At 48.5% G+C, this 10,950-nt stretch overlaps 1 protein-coding gene across 1 annotated transcript; it reads left to right on the top strand.

Annotated features, from left to right (window-relative positions):
• Positions 1-135: 135 nt before the first annotated feature.
• Positions 136-9,223, top strand: LOC122131193 (cullin-associated NEDD8-dissociated protein 1-like). Its single transcript, XM_042706096.1, has 9 exons — positions 136-215; positions 3,007-3,310; positions 4,504-4,645; positions 5,264-6,757; positions 6,895-6,990; positions 7,112-7,281; positions 7,863-8,027; positions 8,220-8,327; positions 8,615-9,223. Exons 1-9 carry the CDS (start codon positions 136-138, stop codon positions 8,837-8,839), a joined length of 2,784 nt encoding a protein of 927 aa, XP_042562030.1. The 3' UTR covers positions 8,840-9,223.
• Positions 9,224-10,950: the final 1,727 nt, after the last annotated feature.

The raw sequence follows: 10,950 nt of genomic DNA on the forward strand, positions 1-10,950 counted from the left end.
GCATCTCATTTCTCTCTTCGTGCTCATCCCTCTGTCTCTCTCTCTCTTTGTCTTCATCCCTCTCTCTCAGGTGTCCAAAGGAGGTGTACCCGCACGTGCCCACGATTATCAGCATCTGTCTCAAATACCTGACCTATGACCCCCAACTATAACTACGACGACGAGGATGAAGACGAGAACGCCATGGACGCAGATGAGCCGATGAAGATTACCAGGTATGGCGTCATCACTCTGTAAAGACATTTCACGGGGGGAGAAAGCAGGGCTGGGCATTGTGCATGTTCAAATGGAATGGAAGGAATGACCAGTGGTGAAATTGGTTGAAATGTTGGCGCTGTTCTGAGTTTGCCATTGAAAAATGCGTGGTACCTTTGGTCTTCTTAGTCATCGGTTTCCATGAGGCAGTTGTGTTCCCCATAACCCTCATCTTATTGCCCTTAACGCCGTTATTAAAGTTTAAGGAAGAAGAATAATCCGGGACAAAACATGATTATCTTGATCAATATAGCTGGGGACACTTAACAAGTGCTAAAAAAACAGGAACTGTCCCTGGGAAAACAGGACCTCTGTGCACCCTACTCTAAAGAGAAAGAGACACATTACAGATGCAGTCACTGGAAACTAAAACTGAAATTGTGAAAGGCCAATGTGTTGTATACAAAATACCTAGAGACACATAATATAGTTGCTAATAAGTTGAACAAGACTTGTTGTATTTTTGCTTTCATATTTATAAAGGGTTCTAATGAAAAGCCTCCTAAAACTCTGTTGGGATCGTGCTTTGAGGTTTGCCCAAACGAGTCTCTGCACACAAACTCAACACTGGCAATCCCACAGTTCATTGTGAACTGCTCTGGTCCAGCCTATGGTGATTGGTCTCACTGGCCTGGTCTCAGAGTCAGATTCGGCCAGATAACTACCTGCCTGACCTTGTTTGTTCCCAAGTTCAGTGTTCTCTCTATTTCACCAGGACAATAACCTGACATTTAATCTCTCTCTCTCTCTCTCTCTCTCTCTCTCTCTCTCTTCTCTCTCTCTCTCTCTCCTTTTTGCTCTCTGCCCCTCTCATCTTCTCTGTCTCTCATCCTCTTGCCCTCTCTCTCTTCGTCTGTCTGTCTGATCGATTTCCCTGTAGCGGCGCTGTCACAAGAGTCTGCTAATTGCTACAGTGGAGCTGTGGGGCGGGCTGAGTTGTTCTTAAGCCACGCTGGCCTCTCGTGTACCTGTCCTGGTGTCAGGGGCCTTCGCGTCTATTTCACTGCGTGGGTCTGGGTGGCTCTCCTAATGGACTTTCCACACTCAGAGCCCTTCTCTTTCTCTCTCTCTCTCTCTCTCTCTCTCTCTCTCTCTCTCTCTCTCTCTCTCTCTCTCTCGCCCGTCATTTCCACTCCACAGAGCAGAGGGCTGTAGTGACTGACATGCCTGGGGCTGTTGCTTTTAAGACAGTGCCAGTTCATTAGAGACTGAAGTGCTGGTGCAGTGCTACTTAACACACACGGACACATGGACAGACACACACACACACACACACATACAAACTCAATCTCAATCCTAGACACCATCCGTCCATTCATTCTTTATGGTCTGCAGAACACTCGGTTCTCTTCCTGTTGTGGTTGTCACGGCGACAGTTGTTGCACGATTTCATTCAGCTGAAAATCTATGGCAAATGTGAGGACTGACAGCCCTTCGGTCCAAAAAGCGTGCTGTGTGTGATTCACCGCGCTCCGCACGTGGCGTCTTCTGGGTAGGGCGCCACGCAGGCGGGCACTCTGTGCTTCAAGTACCCTGGGATCTGTGGCACAGCTTGGCAGCCTCCTCCTTTTTTTCATCTAGAAATCTCACCCAATCTTACAGTGGCAGTTTTCTTCAATAATTCATCCTCTCAGCACGCCACTGTGTAAACAGGTTGTAGTGAGTGTGTGTGTGTTTTTATTTATTTGTGTGTGTGTGTGTCTCTCTCTCTGTCTGGGTGTGTGTGTGTGTGTGTCTGTCTGGGGGTGTGTGTTTGTGTGTCTGTCTGGGGTGTGTGTTTGTGTGTGTGTGTGTGTGTCTCTCTCTCTGTCTGGGTGTGTGTGTGTGTGTGTGTGTGTCTTTCTCTGTCTGTGTGTGTGTGTGTGTGTGTGTGTGTGTGTCTGTCAGGGGTGGGTGTGTCTCTCTGTCTGTGTGTGTGTGTGTGTTTGTCTGTGTGTGTGTGTGTGTGTGTGTGTGTGTGTGTGTCTGGGGGTGTGTGTGTGTGTGTGTGTGTCTGTCTCTCTCTCTCTCTGTCTGATGTGTCGACCAGGGGTGTGTGTGTTTGTTTGAAGTGTCTGACACAGTCTCCCAGCACTCAAGTTTTACTCAAACATGATGTTGCTCTGTGTGTGTGTGTGTGTGTGTGTGTGTGTGTGTGTGTGTGTGTGTGTGTGCATGCGCAGCTGTGTGGCAAGTAACATTTCCCAATAGCCGCTCACTTCTCCATAACTGTCAGACTGAGGCGGCACACCAGGGTTATTTCACGTCTGTGTCTGACTGTGTGTGGGTGTGTGTATGTAGTAGTGTGTGTGTGCGCGTGCATGTGCGTATGCGCGAATGTCTCCCTCAAGGATTTCAGATTGGAAAAGACACCCCCTCTAATGAATTTGGACCCCGTCTCTGCTGCTGTTAGCGCATTAGCCTCTTAAGCTAATGATACGATACACACCCAGACAACGAGCTGATTTGAGGTCTGAAGGCACCCATAACGTCAACAACAACAGCCATAGCAGATTGTAATCATCCAAGTTCTGCCCAAGAGAGTGGTTATTGTCTGTTTATATAAGGGTATGCTTATGCCCACTAGTGTTTTTGTGCTGTTGGTTTATAAGCCAGTCTGATGAATGGGACTTCAAGTACTGGCACTGTTGATCTTATGATGCTATGAATGTCAACGTGTGTGTGTGTTGACATAATTTGGAAATTGATTACCAACCCCCACCGTGCTCTTTCTCCCAAGCGCCTGAGTTAAGTGTGTGTGTGTCCTTCTTAACCTAAAACAGGAAGCGACGACGAGTACAGCGACGACGACGACATGAGTTGGAAGGTGCGTCGGGCGGCGGCCAAGTGCCTGGACGCGGTGGTGAGCACGCGGCACGAGATGCTGCCCGAGTTCTACCGCTCGGTGTCGCCGGCGCTCATCGCCCGCTTCAAGGAGCGCGAGGAGAACGTGAAGGCCGACGTGTTCCACGCCTACCTCTCGCTGCTCAAGCAGACGAGGCCCGCCCAGAGCTGGCTCTGTGACCCCGACGCCATGGAGCAGGGGGAGACTCCGCTCACTATGCTGCAGAGTCAGGTGGGAGTTCACAATAAACGTTTGTGTGCCAGCGCAGAGCTGCTCACCCTGCTTCAGATACAGGTGGGAGTTCACTACACACACACATACCTACACACACACACACACACACACACACACCCACTACACAAATCTTGCTCACCATGCTGCACAGCCAGGTGGTGGTACACACACACACACACACACACACACACACACAAAACGGTAACATTAGGATTCAACACACACTTCTACCTCTCAGTATTCTGCGGAGCCAAATGTTAGCGTTCAACATCTTCTGAGCCAGGTCGGAGTTAAATACACACAAGCATACAGACACACACAGCTCACCACACTGTTGAAAGAGAAGTAGGGGTTACAGAATACACACACACACACACCTCTCACAAAGCAACATAGCCATGAGAGTTAAAAGCATGCACACAACAAACAAACCTTATAAACGTCATAAATGTGACCACACACAGCAGAGGTGTGTACGTGCTATACCTGCATACACTCGCATACAAACACACACCCACAGACCACAGATCTACGAGTAAACTGCACATAACTGCACACCTAAGCAGTTGCACAGACACAGATTGATATGCACACACAGTGAAAATGCATTCTGTCATGGGAAATTTCGACTTGGGTTGTTGCGCAGCACAAAACACGAACAAGTTCTAGCCTTTCTCTGCATCCATCGAATATATAACACGAAACATGCCAGTGACAATGGTCTGTTTCAGCCATTTTTTTTGCGGATGTATTGTGTGTGCATATCCTGTGTTGGCACATATCTGTCACATGTATGTCTCTTGGTCATGTTTTGCTGAGGCAAAACAATGAGGCAATATATGTTGTTGTGCTTAGTTGAGACTATAAAACATGTATGAAACCAGACCTTGTGGTCTCAGTCCCCATAAAGGGATTTGGACCCTACTAGAATAAATCCCAGAAAATGATTTCGCTGCTCTGCTCTTGTGCCTTCTGTATAGATAAGTTTTAGACTGATGACACATTCAAAGACTGAATACTAATGCTGATTTCCCCTCGCTTCGCTAGTATTGATATATATATGTTTGTGTGTTTGTGTGTTTGTGTGTGTGTGTGTGTGTGTGTGTGTGTTTGTGTGTGTGTGTGTGTGTGTGTGTGTGTGTGTGTGTGTGTGTGTGTGTGTGCGTGCGTGTGTGTGTGTGTGTGTGTAGGTGCCCATGATCGTGAAGGCTTTGCACAAACAGCTGAAGGAGAAGAGTGTGAAGACTCGCCAGTGCTGCTTTAACATGCTGACTGAGCTTGTCAATGTACTGCCCGGAGCACTCACATCACACATCCCTGTGCTGGTCCCAGGTATGCACACACACACACACACACACACACACACATACGCTCCCGCCTATACTTATGCCTCTGATCCATCAACCCTTCATCTGCAATGTGAGAACTAGGCCTTCTGGTTTTTCTTCAGCATGCAAATCTCAGTCTGTGCTTGTCAAAATAACAACTTCACTGCCTCCAAATGGGGCTATGACCTTTAAAACATCTCACTCAGAAGCTGCAGCACTGCATAGTTACATAATCAGTCTGATCGGGGCCCTGAAACTCCTCAGGTGGAACATGTCCTGACAGCTTTGGCATTTAGATCTCTGAATTCACATACTGTATACTAATGGCAGGCCTGTGTCAGTCATATAGCAACAGTTTTAGCAAACCCTGAACCGTTTTGATTCAAATTTAGAGATCTAAGAACTAAATATATCATATGAATGACACCTTATTGAATAATGAGTAGAAATAGTCTTGTTTTATTGACAATGTTTCAAAAATATATCTGAAATGGAGCTTTGAATTTGGTGTTTATTTGGCTGTGCAGCCCTTAAATGTCATTGAAGGGTCCCCCAAAACGTAACCCACAAAACAAGTCATTAACTAAGGCTCGTTTCTCTTGTGACCCTCCCCCACCCCTAGGAATCATCTTCTCCCTGAACGACAAGTCCAGCTCGTCCAACCTGAAGATCGACGCTCTGTCCTGCCTGTACGTGATCCTGTGCAACCACCAGCCGCATGTCTTCCACCCACACGTGCAGGCGCTTGTGCCGCCGGTGGTGGCCTGCGTGGGCGACCCCTTCTACAAGATCACCTCCGAGGCTCTGCTGGTCACGCAGCAGCTGGTCAAGGTCATCCGGCCGCTGGAGCAGCCGGACGCCTTCGACGCCACGCCCTACATTGGCGACCTTTTCGCCTGCACCATCAAGCGGCTGAAGGCGGCCGACATCGACCAGGAGGTGAAAGAGCGCGCCATCTCCTGCATGGGCCAGATCATCTGCAACCTGGGCGACAGCCTCGGCGCCGACCTCCCCGGCACGCTGCTCATCTTCCTGGAGCGGCTGAAGAACGAGATCACGCGGCTCAACACGGTCAAGGCGCTGACGCTGATCGCCGGCTCGCAGCTGCACATCGACCTGCGGCCCGTGCTGGCCGAGGCCGTGCCCATCCTGGCGTCCTTCCTGCGCAAGAACCAGCGGGCGCTCAAGCTGGGCACGCTGGCGGCGCTGGACATCCTGGTGCAGAGCTACAGCGACAGCGTCACGCCGGCCATGATCGACGCGGTGCTCGCCGAGCTGCCGGCGCTCATCAGCGAAAGCGACATGCACGTGTCGCAGATGGCCATCAGCTTCCTGACCACGTTGGCGCGCGTGCACCCCGAGGCGCTGTCCAAGATCAGCGGCGCCATCCTGACCGAGCTCATGGCGCTGGTGCGCTCGCCGCTGCTGCAGGGCGGCGCGCTGGCCGCCATGCTGGACTTCTTCCAGGCGCTGGTGGGCACCGGCACCGCCAGCCTGGGCTACATGGACCTGCTGCGCATGCTCACGGGCCCCGTGTACGCACAGAGCTCCGCGCTCGCCCACAAGCAGTCGTACTACTCCATCGCCAAGTGCGTGGCGGCGCTGACCCGCGCCTGCCCCAAGGAGGGCCCCGCCGTGGTGGGCCAGTTCATCCAGGACGTGAAGAACTCGCGCTCCACCGACTCGATCCGGCTGCTGGCGCTGCTGGCGCTGGGTGAGGTGGGCCACCACCTGGACCTCAGCGCTCAGCCCGAGCTCAAGGCCGTCATCCTGGATGCGTTCAGCTCGGCCAGCGAGGAGGTGAAGTCGGCGGCGTCGTACGCGCTGGGCAGCATCGCCGTGGGCAACCTGCCCGAGTACCTGCCCTTCGTGCTGCAGGAGATCACGAGCCAGCCCAAGCGGCAGTACCTGCTGCTGCACTCGCTCAAGGAGATCATCAGCTCGGCGGCGGTGGCGGGCCTCAGGCCCTACGTAGAGAGCGTGTGGTCGCTGCTGCTCACGCACTGCGAGTGCACGGAGGAGGGCACGCGCAACGTGGTGGCCGAGTGCCTGGGCAAGCTCACGCTCATCGACCCCGAGACGCTGCTGCCTCGCCTCAAGGGCTACCTGCTCTCCGGTGCGTCACACACTTTATTGCCGTTTGGTGCTTAAACTCTTGAAACCAAGAAGTTGCGATTATTAGTTCATGACAACAAAAAACATGTAATACACCTTTAATCCATAATACTAACTAACTGTGTATTTCTCTTTCAGGATCCTCATATGCTAGAAGTTCTGTCGTGACAGCCGTCAAGTTCACCATCTCAGACCACCCACAGACTATCGATCCCCTACTGAAAAACTGTATAGGTAACGACCACTTGTTCATTTATTTGACAGACTCTTATCCAACGCATCTTATTACCTCTACTAGATGTGAATACACCACGGAGTCTAAGATGTTTTTATTTTTATTTATTTTTAAATTAAGGTGACTTCTTGAAGACGTTGGAAGACCCGGACCTTAATGTGCGAAGGGTTGCTCTGGTGACGTTTAATTCTGCCGCTCACAATAAGCCTTCACTGATCAGAGACCTGTTGGACACAGTGCTGCCTCACCTGTACAATGAAACCAAAGTGCGCAAGGAGCTTATCAGAGAGGTAATACTACACACACACACACACACACACACACACACATATACATAATACAGTTATGCATTAATGTAGGGCTGAACGATTTGGGAAAATAATCTAATTGCGATTTTTTACCAAAATATTGCGATTGCGATTTTTTTTTTTTATCCTCTTTTTCCCCAACAAAACGTAATGAATGATTTAAATATGACCAACACAATATTAGATACATTTAGTGTAAAATATTCTTTCCCACATTTTACATTTTTATTTAACTGCTCATTACAGAAACAAGAACAACAAATCGGTGGCTTTGCCACTGTGCATTTAAGAAATTTAAAAAAAGTAATTTTAAGTATAAACACTAGGCATGCACTTTTTAAACACTGTGTGCAAAATTTTTTTTTTAGACCACGTTTTTTAATCACGAACGTTGCGGTTACAAAATCGCGTTCTATCATATCGCGATTAAATCGCAAATGCAATTAATCGTTCAGCCCTACATTAATGGCACACTCTTGCCTGCTATTGACTGAGGTACACATATACACATGACCTCCATCTCTCTCACACTCTCATCTCTTGCACATTGTGTCTCGTCTCAGGTGGAGATGGGTCCGTTCAAACACACGGTGGACGACGGGCTGGACATCAGGAAGGCGGCGTTTGAGTGCATGTACACGCTGCTGGACAGTTGCCTGGACCGGCTGGACATCTTCGAGTTCCTCAATCACGTGGAGGACGGACTCAAGGACCATTACGACATCAAGGTGGGGAGCTGTTGGGACAGATGTGTGCACTGATGATCCAGTTTGGATGTACTGTATGTGTGTGTGGTGGGGGGGCTTGGATTTGTTTGATGATGAGTGTGGTGGTGTTTTAATTGGTGTATCTTCAACTGTGTGTGTGTGTGTGTGTGTGTGTGTGTGTGTGTGTGTGTGTGTGTGTGTGTTTCTCTCCAGATGCTGACATTCTTGATGCTGGCCAGGCTGTCTTCCCTGTGTCCCAGTGCTGTGCTACAGAGGCTTGACAGACTGGTGGAGCCACTCCGAGCCACCTGCACCACAAAGGTACACACACACACACACACACGCACACACACACGCACGCAGGGCAACGAGCTAACTCCCAATTCCATTGTCAGCTATGACGGGTAATGGACATGCACACTCTGTACATACTGACACCCTCCTTACGATCAGTAGTCACGGTCAGGATGTCACCAAAACAACTTGATACTTGGTGTCTTGGAAAGGACCTCTGCTCCACTCTAACAACTCTGTATTCTCTTTTTTTTCCGCCTCTCTCTTTCTCCCCCATCCTCTGGCCTCCCCTCCCCCTCCTGCTCCGTCTCCAGGTGAAGGCGAACTCCGTGAAGCAGGAGTTTGAGAAGCAGGACGAGCTGAAGCGCTCTGCGATGCGGGCGGTGGCTGCCCTGCTGACCATCCCAGAGGCGGAGAAGAGCCCTCTGATGAGCGAGTTCCAGTCGCAGATCAGCGCCAACCCAGAGCTCGCCGCCATCTTCGACAGCATCCAGCGTGACTCCACCTCCGCCAACATGGAGTCCATGGACACCAGCTAAGCATCCAAAAAAAACACCAAACGGAAAAATGAAATCAAAACAACATACATACACACACATTACGTGAGACACGAAGCGACGACGGTAACGACGACAAAACTGATTTAATGAAATATGACATCTCTCCCCCTTATCCCCCACAACGATGCACTCTTCGTCTTTTTGTTCATCCTCGTCGTTTCCCCCACAAGAATATGCCGCATTTAAGAGAAAAGACAAAAAAAAAGAAAACAATGAAAACGAGTGAAAGAATACAACCTCCGCGAATGGAGAAGGCTTTTATTGTTCCATGCATTGCACTGATTCAGCCGATACAGGAGGAAACAAGAAAAAACAAGGAAAAAAAAACATAAAAAGTGATGAAAAAAAAGACTAAATCATAAACAAAACACCTAAAAAATACATTCTCTGTAGCTTGAAAGAGCTCCTCACCAAGATTCACAAAGCCTTTGTTTTTTTTGTTTTATTCCTTGTTGCTTTGTGAACTACAGAGGAAGACCACAAACGATCGTTCTTTTCCACTTCTTCCTTCCTTCCCCTCACTCATTTCCCAACTTTTGGGTCCATCGTTTTCTTTTGTTTGTTTGTTTTTTGGACCAGTCTCTTCCAAAAAAAAAAAAGGACCAAGAAGTTTTCCCTAGCATGGAGTGGTTGGTGTTGGAGCAGCTTGAGCTCTGAAGGGGCTGGCTGCACGTGCCCTGGAGCTGGGGATGGATAGAGAGAGAGAGGCCCAGTCGAGGTGTTGGTGCCTCATGGACTGGGAATATATTCCACCTGCGTGGTTTCAGACCAGACTTATTGAGACCTCATACAGAACATTTGTTCATTTCCGAGCACCGGGCTAGCAGGACCGTTTATTTCCTTCTTAACACCATGTCTGTTCCTTTCTGAGCTCAATGCCACGAGGACCATCTTTGATCTGTTGATTTGGTTTGATTTTGTTTTGATGCCATGTTTCTTACCAGACCAGATAAAAATGATGGCTGAGCGTTCCTTCTTTTAGTTTTTTTTGTACGATTTTTGCAATGTCACTCGCCTGCCGTATGAATTTAATTAGTCTTACCTCTAAAGTTACATACTCTGACCAAGAGTATGTGTCGGAAAGAGAGAGTGCGGGCGAGCGAGCCAGTGAAATGTTTAGCGATGTTAAACGAAAGGTTTGCTCCATAGCTGAAGTTGAGTGTTTTTTTTTTTTTCTTTCTCTTTTTCAATTTCATTCCCTTTCTTTTTTCCTGCTTGAATGCCATGGTTGGTGCACAGTGGTTGCATCTAGGTAATCTGGAAAGGTTAGAGCACTTAATATAGAAAATTCTCTGTATTGCAAACGCTGTCCAGGCTCTTGCGACTAGAAGCGACTATTTGGTTTGGGTCACATTACTGGACCCCTCTGGCCCAACAAAGGACCTGAGCTTGTACGCATGTGGAACAAATGAATTACAGATGGGAGGTGTTTGTTTTTGCTTCTTTTTTTAAAGTTATTTTTGGCTGTTGTGTATGGATGGACGTTTCTCACCCACTATTAGCGTTTACCATTTCTGCAACTATTTCTGTGCTGAACTGTTTTTTTTTGGGGGGGGGGGGATTCAACTGCATCGACCAATTCCTTCATCTAGTTCCCTCTGTGGGGAACATTTCTCTGTCTGTCTCTCTCTCTCTCTTTTTTTTTTTTTGGTCTCCCTTTCGGCATTCCTCTGCCACTCCTCTAGGGGGAGCCCTGTGTATCCACCAACTTTAAATCACTTTAGATAAGAACTTTGATGGTTTGCAAACACGTTTTTGAGGACTTCTGTTTGTTGGGAAATAAAAAAAAAAAAAGAAAATTAAAAAAAATTAACGAAAAGGATGGTTTCTTGGGCCCAATGGATGGCACAGTCGTTCCTGTTACAGTACATCCTGGCACCCTGTTTGGGGCTGTGTGAGTGTGTGTGTGTGTGAGTGTCTGTGTGAAATCAGTCGCTGTGTGTTTGTGTCCCACTCGTAGGTGCTGGGAGGCTTATATCTGCGCCACCTGTGAGATTTGCTGAAATAAAAGGTTCATTTCTGCCTGCGTTCAACATCTTATTCATGTTCTTTATCACACACAAACACTAAAGCAGCTCTACAGGAGCGTT

This window comes from Clupea harengus, unplaced genomic scaffold, assembly GCF_900700415.2.
Source record: "Clupea harengus unplaced genomic scaffold, Ch_v2.0.2, whole genome shotgun sequence".
NCBI lineage: Eukaryota > Metazoa > Chordata > Actinopteri > Clupeiformes > Clupeidae > Clupea > Clupea harengus.

Coding starts and splice junctions, on each gene's coding strand:
- LOC122131193 (XM_042706096.1), top strand. CDS start 136: ATGACCCCCAACTATAACTACGACGACGAGGATGAAGACGAGAACGCC. Junction 8,028..8,219: donor AGGACCATTACGACATCAAG/GTGGGGAGCTGT, acceptor GTTTCTCTCCAG/ATGCTGACATTCTTGATGCT. Junction 8,328..8,614: donor GAGCCACCTGCACCACAAAG/GTACACACACAC, acceptor CTCCGTCTCCAG/GTGAAGGCGAACTCCGTGAA.